The sequence below is a fragment of the Botryllus schlosseri genome, chromosome 9, assembly GCF_051294905.1.
Source record: "Botryllus schlosseri isolate E-star chromosome 9, Bs_hap1, whole genome shotgun sequence".
In the NCBI taxonomy this organism is placed as follows: domain Eukaryota; kingdom Metazoa; phylum Chordata; class Ascidiacea; order Stolidobranchia; family Styelidae; genus Botryllus; species Botryllus schlosseri.
Genome location: NC_137244.1, coordinates 9,234,538 through 9,252,698, shown reverse-complemented (window position 1 = coordinate 9,252,698; position 18,161 = coordinate 9,234,538). Strand labels below are relative to the sequence as shown.

The 18,161-nt window shown below is 38.9% G+C and overlaps 1 protein-coding gene across 3 annotated transcripts in view; it reads left to right on the top strand.

The window, feature by feature from the left end:
- The first annotated feature begins 2,126 nt into the window (after positions 1–2,126).
- Positions 2,127–18,161, top strand: part of LOC145447239 (tRNA N6-adenosine threonylcarbamoyltransferase, mitochondrial-like) — a 22,232-nt gene continuing 6,197 nt past the window's right edge. The window contains exons 1-11 of one of the 3 annotated variants that reach the window (XM_080325655.1): positions 2,127–2,272; positions 3,388–3,442; positions 4,447–4,586; positions 5,674–5,773; positions 8,059–8,153; positions 9,383–9,516; positions 10,235–10,385; positions 11,914–12,041; positions 12,327–12,454; positions 14,452–14,582; positions 14,661–17,993. In XM_080325655.1, coding sequence (XP_080181781.1) covers positions 3,407–3,442; positions 4,447–4,586; positions 5,674–5,773; positions 8,059–8,153; positions 9,383–9,516; positions 10,235–10,385; positions 11,914–12,041; positions 12,327–12,454; positions 14,452–14,582; position 14,661 — 1,044 coding nt within the window. In that variant the 5' untranslated portion in view covers positions 2,127–2,272; positions 3,388–3,406 and the 3' untranslated portion in view covers positions 14,662–17,993. Of the gene's footprint in view, positions 2,273–3,387; positions 3,443–4,446; positions 4,587–5,658; positions 5,774–8,058; positions 8,154–9,382; positions 9,517–10,234; positions 10,386–11,913; positions 12,042–12,326; positions 12,455–14,451; positions 14,583–14,660; positions 17,994–18,161 lie in introns of those variants that run through there. The other 2 variants (XM_080325656.1, XM_080325654.1) reach the window with 2 other exon arrangements.

Sequence of the window (18,161 nt, the reverse complement as noted above, 5' to 3'; positions counted from 1 at the left end):
CACCTCTGTGACTGGCAAAGTATGGGCGTATTGGGTTTTGATTTCTTGCTTTCTCTGACTGTAGTAAATAAACTGAGATACTGATAGAGACTTTTTCTCACATTGAATAGTACTGCCCCCAGGCCCCAGTTATTAACTGGAACATGAATATATTCCAAACAAAGCAATCCATATTATGTAACCTTCATGTGAGGTTGTGGGTCACAGCACTAAACAGTATCATCCTTTATATGATACGATGAAGAAATATTCTGAGGATTTAATTTTGTAGCTCTCAAATATGAATATATTTAGTTAATCATTTTGACCAAAAAGCTTCAAAGCATCTTCAATAGGCTACAAAGGGCTTTCACTCGAAAAAATGGTATAGTGCCTCTTTCTTCGAATTTGACACGTTATGGTCGCTGCGAGATAGAATATGAACCTAGTTTAAAACATTTTGTGGAAAATAATCCGAATTAGCGATCTAAAAGTACGTAGGCTACAATTGATTCTACATGAATCATAATAAACCGTTGCAAACATGGAAACATCTTGCAAACATGCATAGTCGGCATATATGTATTTCGAGATTTGTCAGATTTTGTCGAATGTTAATTTGCAATAAGAACTCAGGGACATGCCACCTCATTTTTTGTCGCTTGCTTTTTTCTATACTCTCTTCTTTTACTTTTTTAGCACTCCAAGTTGCTTCGACACCTTCCTATCTTTCCATTGTATCGTATGTTTGTGGTGTCATTGAACTGATAAAAATTGCTAATAAACCAATGATGATGATGATGATGATGATGATGCTGATGATGATGGATATCTAGAACTGTGTTTCTACTAATCCAAGGTTGTAACCAAGTCACAAGATTCCCAGTCACGAGTCAATCTCACTTTTATAGTTAGGTCGATGAGTCATTTCCAATTCACCACCGAGTCAAGTCCGAGTCCAAGGCAGTGCGTAGAGGGTTGAGTCCGAGTCACAGTGCTGTGACTCGAGTCCTAGTCCAAGTCATTTTGTTCGCTGTTATGTTTTGAGTTCAATCCTGTTCAATCCATTCTTTTCAACTCTGCTCGAGTGATGTAGATGGCTCGCATTCATAATATCGTAATTTTCCTAAGCCTCAACAGTTTCTGGCCCTATTTTCCAAGTATCAGGACTGATAGGGTCAGGACCAATGATTTGGTGACTTTACTTAGGGTTACCATTAGGGTTATGACTAGTAAAAAGAGATAGTGGATATATAGATTTGAGTGAAAATGGGCATAAATGACGCTAAATAGGAAATTCGTGTTTTTTTTTAGTCAAACAACCACAATGTCGTGGGAAATTTACCATTTTTTCCGGATTTTACTCCAGTATTCCAAGTCTGAAGATTTTGAAAAAGTGTCCTCCGTTCCCGATTCCAAAAGATGGTTACCCTACTGTACTATTCTTCGAAATTGCAACGAAATGTCTGCCTTGGCCGTCCTAGTTTCGAGTCATATGACTCGGTTCGAGTCATGCACTATTATAACCCAAATATGACGTATGAATGATAATAAAATAAAATATGACACGCGTAATATGTGGATGACATATATATGAAAGTATCGAATGTTTATTTTCGATAATTAAAGTGTCTGTCAATCAAACACTGATTTCAACATGATTCCCGATAGTTGATATCTGGTGAAATATGAGTATCGACAATCGACTTTTATCATCAATGACATTCACTGTTGATTGTTTTAACTATCGTTGATAAGTAGGCTAGTTCCAATGCCCCCCTTCAGGAGGGCTCGTCCACCTCTTTCAGGAAATCGAAAATTTCTCCGAGGACGCCGAATGTTATCCTTTTTGGGAATACGTCCTACATTATGGCTGTGGCAGTCAGGCTAATGGACATGCAGAACAAAAATGACGCAAAATCTGCAATGCGGATGTTCGGGCGAATCTTTCCGGAATAGGACTGGCAAATGACTTTTTTAGTCAACACAACATGATATCCCGTTAAACTACTTTGGCACATTGGTGGTCCGGTAATCTGACTTTTGTAATTTGTAAAAAGTGTCCATCTTTCAGGATCTCAAAATATGGTAATACTTCTTCATAGCCAATCAATCTTTAATATACACCATAAAAATAAAAACGGGTTATGAAATTTCATAATATTAAATGTGATTATTTCACGCTTCACCAGTGTTGGTTCATGCCTGATCAGGACTGCAAATGAACAGAGCAATGCTGCAACGAGTGCAATACTGCAATCCTTGAATGAGCACTGAGCAGAGAGAAATTGTGGTAAGTCTGTTTGGTTCGAGCGACGGGCTTTTCGTACAGTACAGTAATCGGGCGACTGGTCCAGACCAACTTTCGACATTTACAGATGTCCGTTTGTCTTCCTATTCAGTAAAACACTTGTACATATACAATTGTTAATTGTTCATATATGGGGTTCGGACGTGCTGTATTCCAGATGTACAACTGTACAATGTCAATAGGGTTGTTCAATAGTTCAAAAATAACTTTTTTCTTCAAATTCAACTTGCTTGGTGATAAAATTCTCAAGTTGCCTGAAAAAACGCTATACACACCAAATTTGGATCAATTCCGGCCGGTAGAGGCCGTTAATCCTAAATTGAAATTTCGACCATTTTTTCAATAGTCTTTACGGTGGCAAATTTCGAGACTTCGGTATGAATAAGTATCGTGTTCCAGGCATGTCTGGCCGTAGAGTGATGTTTTTTTCTGGCGTTTACATCTTGATAAAAGCATGTGACAGAGTTTGAATATTTTTTGGCATGCAGGGCCCGCCTTTTAAATCCAGATTTCAGTACTCGACTATTTTGCCTTGACGCTAAGTTTTTCATTGTCATAACATAGATCCCTTGGACGGTAGACCGCGGGATCTATGTTTTGGTGTCTGCCAAAAATAGCTTATTGTTTAGCATTTTGCAATTTTTTTTTGCAGTTTTGGCATTTGGTTTTCGAAATGCCAAAAATTACACGGCCTGGACATGACCAACCCAGTATTAGTATCAGTAAGAAATACCGTGCAAACTAAAACAAGATTGATTAGTATTTCAAGTGTCTTTTTTCAGTTCAATATAGATACCACGAAATAGGTATTCGGTTCAACTAAGGAGTGGATATTGTTCATATTGGTGTCCGATTTAAATCAGCTGTGGTAGGCCTATCAATTACTCATTGTAATGAATTTTTCAGACATTTTCCCAACTCTTTATTCGATATAATAGGAATACTGTATTCCTAAAAGAAAACAGGTCTGATCCAAGCATGAGATAGCAGGCAAAATTTAAACTGTGGAATTTTTTGTTTCTGCATTGCTAATTTTTACTGGTAACTGATATTTATAATGAGCTAAACTATATTAATAATCATTTCTGATTTTCCAGGCTCCTATACGGACACTGTATGAAAATTATGACAATGCTACGTTTTGTAAGACAGGTGAGAATACAATACCGGTACCATAGTGGACAATTCTAATTTTACCAGATCTTCCCGAATTTGAGTATCCTCATGGTAGATTTATATATCAATACTAGAGCCAATTGTCTGCAATTCATTGATCACCATATTACTTTCAAACATCGGCCCCTAGACTTAATTTAGCCTGTCACGCTTCATAAATTAAGCCCATCAAACAATTTAAGATGTGCATAAGTTGAGATCAATGTAGTTTATATGTATCTTTACCCATCACACTGTCCTGTTACATATTCAGTCCGGTTAAGTATTTTTAGTGGTCCAAACTATAGGTAGGCGTAGCTGTGCGATAATAAATTCCATTTTATGCTTATTCAATAATTGACGAGCTTCTTGGAGGTACAAAACTTCAATATAAAATTGAATAATGTGTATTCATATTGAAATGAACCCGAATGTTTTCGGCTAACACTCGTCAGGGATAATTGTTAGCAACTAGTAGAGAATTGGAAAGAACATTGTATATCAACTATAATCGTACGGTATCACAAAATATGACGTCACCAACATGAAATTTCGAATAAGAGAGAGTTCAATGTACTAATTTTAGATGGTACATGCACTTCTTTTATTGACACAGCCTTGGTCAGCGTATTTTGATAGAAGTCGACTCCAAAGGCACACCAATGACAGTGTCAACGGCCCCTTCTGACGACGCGAAATTATCCAACAATAGGATAATGAAAATCATTACTTTGTATATGCAACTGGCACGGTGTGGCCATGTTCAAGTTATGTTTGTCAATTGACCAGGTCATGAAAGTTAATGGCCAGTGGCCAACCTTGCTCTATAACAATAATGCTACTTGCATTTCTATTTTTCAACTCATAGAGCTTTCCCATTTTGTTTTTCTCCTATACTCTCACTCCAATTACTTATAAGGTCTCATAATAAAAATTACATAACTGTATTGTCGTAATTTTCAAGATCGCCAGTCGCTCATGGCCTCATACTATTTTTTTAGGTGCACTGTTCTATCTTGTCTCGCGGAAAACTTGTGCTGGGTGTTGAATCTACGTTTGATGACTCTGCTGCGGCAGTGCTGGATGAAGACGGTAGAGTTCTAGGAGAGAGTAATATTTCTCAAATGAAATTGCATAAAAGGTGACTAATGGTAGATTCTAGTGATAGTATAAATTAGTGCTTTGCAACCTTTTTGAGAACCATCCACACTTTTTTTATTGCAAAAATTTCATCCGCACATACCAATCTAAAGTAATTACACAAAAAGATCATGAAGAGACTTAACTCTTGAAACTCAAATGTCCAACAAGTAGGCTACTGGTTTATCAACGACTCAGTTTCAGCTTCCTATGTAAAGTGGGGGAAGTTAGTATATTATGTAAGACGAGGCATTCAATATCACCCAAACAGAGTTGTAAAAAGTAAGTTAAATCGGATTGATCTCGAAAATGAACAGTGAACATAATGACTTGGACTCAGACTCGAACCTTTGAACCCTGACTTGGACTTGACTTGGTGAAGTGAAAATGACTCGACTTTACACGAGTCAATACTATAAAAGTAGAATTGACTTGTGACTCGGGACCTTATGACTTGGTTACAACCCTGATAATCAGTGATACTTTAACACTAGACTAGACCCCTAATACTCAATTCAGAATCAAATGACTCAGCTCTACGCAACTTTGCCCGGCCTTGTTGCTGATAATACAAATGAATGAATTGCAAATTAACAGACTGTGCTTCAAGTCAAAAATGGGAGGGGTTTCGTCCCCGAAATCCACACTTTATCTACGACACTGTTAGTAGTGTATATTCTGAGCTAGCAATGCCTCTAAGAACATCACACTTGTAAGAGAAAACCTGTATCAAGATTCACGCAATACAAAAACACAGGCTTTCTAGTTGCTCTGCGCAACCAGAACTAGAAGTAAAAAGTTGTTAGTTGACCGTCAACTTGAAAAAGTCATCTCTCTTAAGTAGAATTCTAGTATTCAAATCATTGTGCTCAGCCCCATTACCATCGTAGTAGGAGTTGCACTTTCCAAATAATTTGCCAGGCCCATGATGCAGCAATTGTATTATCCAGTGGTGATGATGATGAACCATCCAATCATAGAAAGGATTCGTCCATGAGCCATGTCATGTCATGCTAACAACTCTGAATGGTGTCACTTATTTCACTATCTCTCAAATATATTTACAATTCTAGATTATGATTCTTTAGTGCTGGTGGAGTGAATCCCATGAAAGCTCAGCAAATGCATCGCAAGAATCTACCGATTGTTATCACGAATGCAATGTCACAGGCTGGCATAAACTTCAAGGTGAGTGTGGATGATTGGTGTGAGTTTTCTCTCATTCCGACTGGCGTGCAAGGCATTTCTGGTAATAAGAGTACTATTTTTGCTTACTGTTGATGTTCACTGCTCAATGTGCTCATTTTAGTAGCTGATAGAACAAGCATAGGCCTATGTTACGCACAGGTGAACGATTTTTGTCATTCCATCAATTAGAGATCATTAGGGCGATTTTTATTGTCATGTAAAAAAAATTCAAAATTTGATTAAAATTGTAGCGTTAGGTCAAAATATGTCAAAATGGTTTACAAAGTCAAAATTTTTTTGCAACCTGCATTTAGTTTGTATCGTAGATTTTGCATTGTCGGTGAACTTATTATTTGACATTTTACAACTTGTAGCCTAATCTATAGGCCTACCGTTGTAGATGGCCCATTGTCTGCTCAATGTACCGCAATATCCTAACTAAAGCAAGACTGCGTGGGCATTGCATGGTTCTTATATGAAGAAGCGCATGATGAAAAATTGTGATGTAGACACCATTGTCAGAATGAAGCAACACGGTGTGTCACCAGCAGTGTATGCACAATAGGGTGGTTCAAAAATAACCTTTTTTTCTGAATCTTGCCGGTTACTTGATTAAATCGTTAGGTTGCCTTAAAAAACGACGCACACCAAATTTGAATTCATTCCAACCAATATTCGCGGATTTCGTAGAGTTTGAAAATTTTGAATTTGCCTAAAAATGCAAAAAAAAAATGTTTCAAATTTTCTTTCCAACCTTATGAAATTGTTGCGCTGTCTTCAAAAACGATGGAAAACAAATTTGACTCAATTCCTAGCTGCAGAAGCGGAGTTATTCAAGTTTTTTGATGATAATTCTGAGATGATCCACCAATCAAGGATAATCCCAGAATTATCAAAGAAAAACTGAAATAACTCCACTTCTACGGCTTCGAATTGAGTCAAATTTGTTTTGCATCGTTTTCGAAGACAGCGCAACAATTTCATGGGGTTGGCAGAAAAATTTGAAAAAATTTTTTTTTGCATTTTCAGGCAAATTCAAAATTTTCAAACTCTACGAAATCCGCGAATATTGGTTGGAATGAATTCAAATTTGGTGTGCGTCGTTTTTTAAGGCAACCTAACGATTTAATCAAGTAACCTGCAAGATTCAGGAAAAAAGGTTATTTTTGAACCACCCTAATGCACAACTTCAGTATTGTCAGCCAACAACTGCTGCTGTTGAATGTTCTTTCTCCATTCTTGGCGAGCTACTTGGTAAGGACAGAACCATCCACACTTTTTTTATTGCAAAAATTTCATCCGCACATACGCGAGAATGTAGGAAAGTACCTTTCGTTGTATTACATCAAATTTTAATTATTTCTACCATAATACGTGATGTAACTTCTGGAACTCTTCATAGGGCCAGATTTCGTTGAAATAAAGTTATTTTGTGTAAAAAATTGTCAGTTTTTGAGTAAAAAAAGTTTTTTTCAGGCTAAACTACTCTGTAGGGACAGACAATTCCAACCAGAAATGACGATAGGTAGTACAATTCTCACATTATGTGGGAAAACACCTAATTTGCATACGTTAGGTCAAAGTTTGGTCAAAATAAAGTTTTTCAAGGTAAAATAACGTCAAAATTTTGATTTTTTTAGGTAAAAATCTTCCATTTTTTCGGTAGAAAAAATCGCCTCAGGGCTCACCGCAGCTTACGGCATATTGTTCAATTTGAATCTGTAAATAACTTTATCATTGTTGGGAATGAGATAATTTGAGTTTTGCTTATTCAATGGCTTGTTCATATTTGATTTCTCAGTTAAATGGCTAATAGCCACGGTCATACATGATGTCATACCTGTACTTGAGACATGATAATCAAAATATGACAGTATTATGTTACAGGAACTTCATAAAAGTTGTTATCAACCAACGAGGACTATATAAATTAAGACACACGCAAATTGGATGTATTTTGCAATATTTGCATTTATTTCACTCATTTCGTCTGTAACTCATTGAAATATCTTCACAGCTGTTAATGGTGGCTTTAGCATTCAATTTCGAGCAGGAATGAGTTGGATTTAGATAAAGTAGGCTAAAGTGTCATAATGAGGCGTTATGTTAAAAATTATTTGTGTCATCTTAAAATAAACTCTATCGTGTCATCTTATCATGATGCGTGGTAAATGGAATTTTTGCATCCCAATAAAATTGAATACAGGCTATCTATCAGTCAGTCCATGTATAGAATGGAATCAAGTTGAGATCTGTTTCATGTATTGCTGACTGCTTTCTTCCAGGATCTGTCCGCTCTTGCAACGGCCACACGCCCAGGCATCTCGTTTGCTCTAGCAGCCGGTTTGGAATATTCAAAGGAGCTTATCCAGAAACATAAGTATGTAATGATGCAAACTTATCATTGGGTGAATCACAATTCTCTATCTGCGTGAAACATGCAGAATTGGTCAACGTAGTCAGCAGTGGGACTCCAGTAGAAAACTCACGATAGTAATATGTTGTCAACCAACATAGCACATCCCTTATTTTGATTCATCGAACGTTCCACCATGTTAAGCATTTTGAAGTGAGATTGAGACTGACTGTCAGTGTGGGCCTGGTTAATTCAATTTAATGCTAGTCATCAGTTCTGTAGGTAGATAATTTTATAAGGAACTATCGTACTGAAACGATGGAAACATGCCTAGTATAAAACATCGGTTGTTCTAAATCAGGGGGGGGGCAACCTGCGGCTGTAGAGGGAAATTAATGCGGCCGTGACACGTAATATAATTAGTTTGTGTTGGCGGCCGTCGACAGGCAAATTGAATTTACGAATTGACCCCCGAATTTTCGAGATATTTTAATTCATCTTGAAATTTTCCTCGCGCTTTGCGCAATTCAGTGCTACACTTCATTTTCGATTTTACTATAGTATCGCCCTTTGCAATCTGAGCCCCACAGTACAGATGCGAACGGCAGATGAAAATCATACGCCCCATATAGAAATACCAACTTGGAATCGTGTGCTTCTCACGAAAGAAATTTGTTTCTGGTGTTTAGGCGATTCCAATATTTTCCACTATAGCCCACCAACAATTCTGATGGGAGGTCACGAAATAACAGCATGAAAAAAGTGACTAATAACAATCAGTCCACCAGAAGATGCATCATCATGTGAAACTAGCCCTAAATTTTCGAATACACTCTCTACATCAACTCCACCAGTGAATCTGATCACATGGGCTGATAAAGGATAAATAGTTGATGGTAATATTGAATCTACTAATATTAATGTCGAAATTCATTTGTGAAGCTAAAAGAAATTTTGTGCCATGCGCGACCATAACCTACCCCATTCACAACATGGCCCCTCGCTATTTCGGTGTGTATAAAAACCCGATATGAGAAAGTGCGGATTTCACTAGAAATGGACATGACAGTTGGACACTGGACACTAGTGGACAGTTTAACATGGGTATTTTGTGCCCAGTCAGTTCATTATGGCTCAAGCACTGGAATGCAGTCGTAGGCTACATAAGTAATCAAAATGCGGCCGTGAATAGCAAAGAGGTTGCCCACCTCTGTTCTACAGTCATAACATATTTTTTATCTTTTGAATTACAGAATACCATTTATCCCAGTTCATCACATGGAGGCCCACGCCATCACTATTCGACTTCTTCAACAATTGGACTTTCCCTTCCTTGTACTCCTTGCTTCCGGCGGCCACTGTACACTATGCCTCGCCCAGGGACTAGGTTGGTGTAAATTTTTGAGCTGATTATGGAGAAATCTTCATTTGATATGTTGCATATCGGAATATGCTTGACAGTCTCTACCGAGATTCGAATAATCGCTAATTCAGATAATTTATTTATTAATTGTGAGTACAATATCCCAATATATTGATGCAATAAAGTCTGATATCAATATGCACACAGACTAAAATGTTAGCGATTTCCTTACAGCATATTTTTCAAATGTACCATGTTGTCAAAATGGTGACGTCCAGCAACGTTACTCCAATGGTAGTTGTTTCCTAGATATGTCAAAAGCAGGTAATATGGTCAGTACACCTTCTGTGAGTAAGTTTAAAAGAAGCTTGTTAGGACATATTTCAGACATTTATTTGTCAATACCAGGGATATCTAGAGCTCTAGATATCCCTGGTCAATACTCTGTGTGGAAGTTACATAATCCCGATCTTGCTATAAGTACCTACTTCGAATTGCAAAACTGTATTTGATATTGAAACTATTTTGCCTTTTGGTCAGGTCAATTTTATTAGTCATGATGACGCTGCTCTGTCTGAAAATAACTTTTCGCTTGAAACAATTTGAAAAGTAACTGGAAAGTAGTTTGACTTTGATAACTATTGATATAGAAGAGGATGCGGTCTAGAAACAAAACCCACTCTAGTAGTGCAAATAACGAAATTCTGCTTTTATCAATTTTTATCGATTCCTTTTTTTTTAGGAAGTTATAAGATCTTGGGTCAAAAGATGGATGAGCCGCCAGGAGCGGTTTTCGACAAAGTTGCGCGGGAACTAGGTTTGTTTTCAGAGAAAAGATTCTGCGATATTAGTGGTGGTCAAGCTATTGAAACTCTTGCAAAAGTAGGGGATGAGTAAGTATGTGGTGATATACATTTGACTGGTTGAAAATCAAGTAGATTCGTTTTTGTAGTATGGAGCAGTGGTTGTCAACCGCCGGTCTGCCAAATGTCTTGGGATTTTATATCTTAATTCCGAAATGCAAGAAGTTAGACAGAGGCTTGTCCGTAAATTAGAGATATAAAGCATCAAATTAGAAATTGAGTTCATAGCCTACTTTGGGACACGGATATCTAGAGTTCTAGATATCCCTGCTTTGAGAATACGTCACAATGGTGCAAGTGTTGAGCGAAACTGTTTAAAAGTAGCCCACCACTTCTTTTGAACAAGTTATGTGTGAAAGCTACATAGACTTTTATACGTAATTTGTAAAGTTCCGACAATGGAATTAGGCAACAATTGGCGGAATAATAGAGGCTATCACAAACGCAAAGTCGCTTTTCTTATGAAGGATAACGAACAATTTCACAATCACACTTAGTGGTCTTAGTGGTTCAAGTGTCCGTATTGTGACTGATACTGTAGCAAAGCAATTTAAAATCACTGATAAAATTTTCAAGATATCTAGCCTATGTTTAGTCGTAGCATGCATGGATTTATGTTAAAGCGTTGGTGATCCAATAGGATTCTAGTAGTTTACTTGTTTATATTAGTTGAATAATTTAGATGCCCAAAATTTCAAAGAACCCCCATTTGTGACATAACATTGTCAAGATCTCCATTGGTAACGGCTGAAGCGCTGTAGTTGTCATAGAAAATGATTTTAACGTTCTCAGATACTTTACTGCCAGGCTATCATTCAAAAAATCAAAATTTTCGGTGCTAATGGCACTAATCGGGTGATCTTGCTTTCAAAGTTTTTTTTTCGAAACCCAAACAGGAGCGTAGCCTACCCGAATTCGAAGGCACGAACAGGGAATGATGTTAGTGAAAAATAATTTCGTGTGGCATGGTGTCGATTGTGACATTAAAGCGTTACTGTCCTGCTTATCAGAACACGTGCATCACGCTCAGTGAAAAGCTCACCCTTAACTCATCCGCTTAAGATTGATGCTGATCGATCAAAGGCCATTAATTCTGCCATCGGCAAACATCTGTTAGATAATCCGATTTGTGCGAATAATTATCGAGACGACCGACTTCGAATCGTTGGGCGGGGCCGTTCACAATTCCATTTGTGTGCCTTGGAGTGGACTTTTATCAAAATACACCAACCAAAACTCTGTTAACAAAAGGAGTTCGTGTACCACCTAAAAATAGTACATTGAACGCTCTCTCATTCGAAATTTCATGCTGGTGACGACATATTTTGTTGTACGATTGTTGATATACAATGTTCTTTCCAATTCTCTACTAGTTGCTGACGATTAACCCTGACGAGTGTCGGCCGAAAATATTCGGGTTCATTTCAATATGAATATACTATTCAATTGTCCTGCTCAGTAACAGCAAATTTGCTGTATCTATTCAAATTCAAATTGAATAATGAAACTGCATTGTCCACTCAAATATTATATGAAATCGTCACTTGTTCTGTCGCAGGGCGAAATTTCAATTTACCTTGCCGCTGTCGACAGGAGGATACACGCGATCCTGCAATTTCTCTTTTTCTGGCTTGCAAACACAAGTCTTGCGAACGATTCAGAAGCACCGCACAAGTGATGATATCGGTAATTACATATATGTTTGATAGCAACTCCTTTATCATGATGATGTGTAACGATTATCACAAAAGATCTGTCGGTTCTGTATCCGAGATCAATGACTTTTTTTCACTTTAACTATCGTCAAGGTGGTAAGCTTATCAGATTTTGGCGACATTGTCAATATAAGAGAAGTGTACTGGGCTTGTGCCAGCAGTTTATAGATACAGTGTGGAGTGTTAGATGCGTTTTTTATTAATCATATGCCAGTTTTAATCTTCTTAGACATACAACTACAGACCTTGTTTTTAGACAAAAGATTTTGTGCCGATATCGCTGCCAGTTTTCAAAGAACAGCCATCATGCATATCGCGAGCCATATATTGCGAGCTGTCATTTTCTGTCGGGATAAAGATCTTATTCCAGACAGGACCACACTGGTCAGCGCCTGTTATGATTTGCCATTTCAAAATCCATTGGGAGATTTTCCTCTGAATTTATATCAAACCATCCGAAAATCTCACACAGTTTCGAATCGAAATATCCTTAGACATTTTATAGCATGTCTTTTAGTGTGGTGTCAATGAGAACTGTTTCTTAGCGTTTCTTCTCGTGAATAGTTTTTTCAGTTAATCTACACACCTCATTGTGCGCTTTTCGAGGCAGGCCATAAGTAGGCCTATTACGAATACAAATAGAAAACGAAATAAACATGAGCAGGTAGTCGTAGTATTAGTCCAGATGTGTGCAAACTTTTTGCAAATCACGACCGCATCTCGAATACTATGTAGCCTACGGCCGCATTTGAGGGCATAGCCGTAATGAACTAACTGGACACAGAGTACCTGTGTTAAACTGTCCGTGTCCATTCCCGGCGAACTCGGAGCTATTCTACTTTACATACCAGCCTACTATACGCACCGAAATCGCGAATGGTAATGTTACAAATAGTTATTGAGATTGGACAATGGACATGGTTGCATTGAGATTGGACAATGGACATGGTTGCGCCAAGCGCGAAAATTTTTCCGATTCACGAATGGATTCCGTCATCAATAGTAGCAGTATCTCGTATTTGTATTTACTATCAAATGTTTATCCTTTCTCAGCCCATGTGATCAGATTCACGGGTATAGTTGATAGGGGGAGTGCTTTCGCAAATTTAGGGCAAGTTATAAATGATAATGCATCTTCGGGTGGGCCAATTGTTATTAGTCACTTTGTTGAATGCTGTTATTTCTTGACCGCACATCAGGATTATCTGTATAGTAGAAATATATTGGAATCACCAAGATGTACCAGAAACATTTTCTTTCGTAGGGCGCACACGATTCCGGCTCAGATTGCAAAGGGCGCTACTATATTAAAATCGAAAAATGAAGTGGCAATGAATCGTTCGGAGCGCCAAGAAAATTTCAAGATTAATTAAAATCTGTCAAACAGTCGGTAGTGAATTCGTAATTTCAATTTACATGTCGACGGCCGCCAACACATGCTAATTTAATTACGTGTTGACGGCCGCAGGTTGCCCACCCCTGTATTAGTCCAATAGATCTTTGTCTGCAAAACATACTAATTTGCGAATTCCATCTTTGCGACAGTTGAAGGTGCTAGTTTGAAACTGTATCCCTTAAATGCAGTACGCGGTTTAGGCTGGCTACCCAGTTGAGAAACATGCACCTAGTAGTAGGGTTTATCATATGCTGAGATTCGGGAAAGAGAACACTTTTGACAATGAACATTAACATACATTAAAACTGGATGTCTTTAAGCAAATTGGTGATTAATCGTTCGTTGACCGAAGAAAAAAGGGGATATTTCCGAGTGGGCACCTGACAACCGGTTTCCGGCACGTCCCATTTAGGTTGGGTAGACTTTTTCTAGTCAACCTTCGCATCGATTACATTCCGTGTACTTTTTGTGCTGTGTGACCTTTTTGGGTAGCCTCTATGTACTCGCCTAACAATCAACGTAATAAAAGAAGACGAATTGGAACAGAGGACATTTCGGTTTTCTTGAAGAAAAGAGGACAAATCCTCCCGAATGATGAACATATGCTATCACTACTGAGTAGCAACTTGTCGAGGCATAAGAAATGACCTGTTCAGCCGCAAGAATATAAGTGGAAGCGGTGCAAAATTAAAACTACTGGAGCTTGTGGGACAAGTGTACTCAAGAACTACGAAAGCTCACTGCATTGTTATCGTTGCCAGCAATCTTGATTGCATTGCAAATAAAAAGAATATGGTGTCCCCTGAAGTCGTAAGATCGCAATATCAAACGATTACTTGGAATTTCTAGAGATCTCCGATTCTATAAGTTTCAAATCCATGTGTTTCATATGGAAGTGTCAACGATTTGTCTATCTCCTTATTCCATTCTCATCCTTTGCGTTCCGCAATTTTGTGATTCGAGAAATTGAACCTTATTTAATCAGGTAATGTCGGGCGGCGTCGCTTCCAATTCCTACTTCCGCGATAAGGTGACTGCTCTCTGCGGAAAACTTTCGTTGGACTTAGCATGTCCCCCGTCTCACCTTTGTACAGATAACGGAATCATGATTGCCTGGTGAGTAAATTTATGTCCAGAGCTCAATTTATGGGATTTCCGCCGGTAATTAGATTTATTTATTCCTTTCTAATTCAGAATATGGATTTCGATAACTCAAACTGTCGGTTGCATCTCTAATCATGAAGTTTAGGAATGGAAGGGATATGGTCTTTATTTAACGAAAAAGTTACGCAACGCAAGATATCATGTAGAGTCCTCTAGGTCAGTGGTTCTCAACCTTTTTCGCCTCGCGGACCGGTAAAATTCCAAAAGATCTTAGGCGGACCGGTGGACCTTAAAAAATTGAAATAATCCAAAATGTACTCTATAAAGCCGTTATTCCGCTAGTATGGTACTAATGCCGGGGTGGCCAACCGTTGTGCTATTCGCGCGGCCGCATTTCGATGAGTAATATGGCCTACGGCCACATTCCAGGAAATGGTCGTAACGACCTAACTGGACGCGAAATTCCCACGTTGAACTGAACATGTCCATTTCTGGAGAATTCCGGGCTAATGTACCATTTTATATATCGTCTTACTGTACGCATCGAAATCGCTTCATAGTAGTCATGTTAAGACCAAGGACTGGGTACGGTAATGGCCGCGCGAAGCGCGAAAAAAATTTCCAGTTCACAAATGAATTCCGTCATTAATATTCCTAGTTTCTCATATTACTATCGAATATTTGTATCCTTTCTCAGCTAATGCGATCAGATTCATCGGTTGAGTTGATGGAGGGAGTGTTTTAGGAAATTAAGGGCAAGTTATAAATGATGATGCATCTTTGGGTGGGCCAATTGTTATTATAGTCACTTTGTTGCGTGTTCTTTTTTATTGACCTCCCATCAGGATTGTCGGTATAGTGGAAAGATTTTGAAATCTCCCAAACGTACCAGAAACAAATTTCTTTCGTGAGGAGCGCATGATTCCAAGTATAGGCATTTCTAATAAAATTTCGAAAATGATTAAAATATATCAAAAATTCGGGAGGCCATTCGTAAATTAAATTTTCTTGTCGACTGCCGCCAACACATACCAATTGAATTAATTGTCCATGTCCACGGCCGCAAAAACTTTCTTCTACACCCGCAGGTTGGCCACGCCTGTAGTAGAGAGTGACATTTTGAGGGTTTTGTTCGTAATTAAATATGTTTAAGATGGTATTCATGTAATTTTACGGTAGTGTCTGCTCTTACGGTAGAATGCTGAGTCGAGGTAAAATTGACTTGCCCAGATAAACATATATATCTATAGGCTAATTTCGCGCCGAAGGCCGTGGATTAACCAACCGCGCCAACTCGAATGCTATTCTTCTCTTCGACATTATCCAAAGATGAAGCGTTTTGTAGTAGGACCAAGCATCTTGTCGAGCTATCTTGGTCATTTCCCACTGTTACCAGACGTATGGCCTGTTACGAGTACAATGCGCCGCACGAAAACACCTGGCAACGCATCGATACCTGACTATCCACAAAATTAGTGAATCGAAAACGAATGATCGTACGAATTGTGCGGTTTTGCGAGTCGCTCGTATGTCGTCAGCAAAGTATAAAATCCTAATGTACCTCGCGGACCGGCAGAAAAGTCGTCGTGGACCGGCGGTTGAGAACCACTGCTCTAGGTTGATTGGTATCGAGTGCCGAGTACTGAAGCAATGGTTGTGGACCAGGGATATTTGCACCGCCAGGGGGCGTGTGATATGTACTTGGCGAGTAACAAACTCAGCAGGGTGGGTTATAAAATGGCTAGCTCTGACTTGGTTAACAACGCATTTTCAGCCAAAATGTCGTTTTATCAGGGTTGCTGACCGAACAATTACTTCTAATAATTGTTCTTGATTCAATTGTAGCTTGATACTCCGCTACCAGGTCTTCTTCCAGTCTAGTGCTTGATCTCTTTTCAATCCACGTGGTTTAACGAGTGATTTTCATGTCAAAAATTGATTGCGGGATTATCGCCCAATCAAATGAATGTATCAAGGAAATACAATAGCTTTGTTGTTTGGGCATGAGCGCCAGTATAACCAGGGAGTGCGAAAGAATCCTTTAACCCAGGGACGGGCAACACGCGGCCCCCCGGCCGGATCCGGCCCGCGACGTGATTTTGAGAGTTTCCGGACGTACATGATACTGTGGCTCGTGGCGACAGTCTGCCGCAGTCCCCCACTACTTGCTTATTACGTCAAATGATATTGACTGTAGTTTATTCTTTAGCGTGTGTGTGTGTGAGTAGAGTGCGAGAGCGGAGCTTAAGCGTAAGCTCGTGAACACGAAAAGGCTTGCATTACCGGCATTTACGCGTGTACTCAACCCTAATGAATTGATATCTTGGTAAATTTGGAAAAATTTCCAACCCTCGTTCGTAGAATACATTATGCCAGGGGCGCGCAACATAAGGTCCACTACTTGCTCACTACGTCAAATTATACTGACTGTAGGTTATTCGTTCTTTTTTTCGGACACAAATAATAGTGATTTTCAGTTCTTCCTGAGTTCTTTGTTTTCTTTGTGTGTGACATACAGCCAGAGTTCAAAGATCTAGCTCTATGCTTCAACCCCATATTGATGGACTTTTATATTATGACGTCATAAGTGCTCTTTACGTGGGTTGCATCCGTTACGCCACTCAATGTTGAAATATAGGCCGTATTACTCCTTCGGTATATTTGTCTCACCTACGCTCGTGCACATAAGAACAAAATACTTTTCGGCCATTGCGTAGGGGGTTCGAACAAGGAAAAAAGGTTATGAACCATTTTACTAAAGCTAGTAGTCAAGATATTGAGACCCTCACTACAAACATCATAGGTCAATCTTATTTCACCGAAATAAGCTACTGTAGGTATGTCCTGAGCTAGCGTGTTCGTGCGACAGCGTGATAAATCGACATGTTGCGACGTTCAACGCGGTCAATGTTGTCAAATCGTTAGGCCTGCGCACAAATGTAAACTTTCTCGATGCAGCACGAAATCTGACGCCTGTTAAAACGGGGCCCCGCAATTTTGACGCATCACCCGCCGTAATCGCGTAATGAGAGCATACGAAAACGAGTGTTGGAATTAGTGAAGTCTGATCAATCAATCCTTTTCTATCATTCAGTAATGACAGCGCGTTTCGGATGGATATTAGCATGCATTTTTTCTGCATTATGCACGGCGGCAATGCTTCTCTCATTATGCACTTTTGCACTCTTGAATGTCCAAGGCTGGTCGACAACTGTGGTCTCGAGTCACATTTTTCGTGGATGGATGCAAAATAAACGTTATTACTCTGTGAAACAAATCGAATTAGGTGCGGGGCACTATTCAATGGCATTGATTTTAGCTGAAAGACTATTTAAAGTGACGTGTTCTTAGAATTGGTGTTGTTAAATACTTCTCAATAATAATCAAATTAAAAGCGCTGTTTTTCAAGTCACGCCACAGTATGGAACTGAATTGCGAACGCGTGGAAGTTACATTTCCTCACTTCAGATGGATTTTCAAACGCAGAACGGCTGACAGTGGTAGAAAGAGATGCAACTGCGAAGCTATCTTCCGCGACTGTGATACAGCAATATATTACGTGCTGTTGTTTTTGGGAATTCTACTCTATAA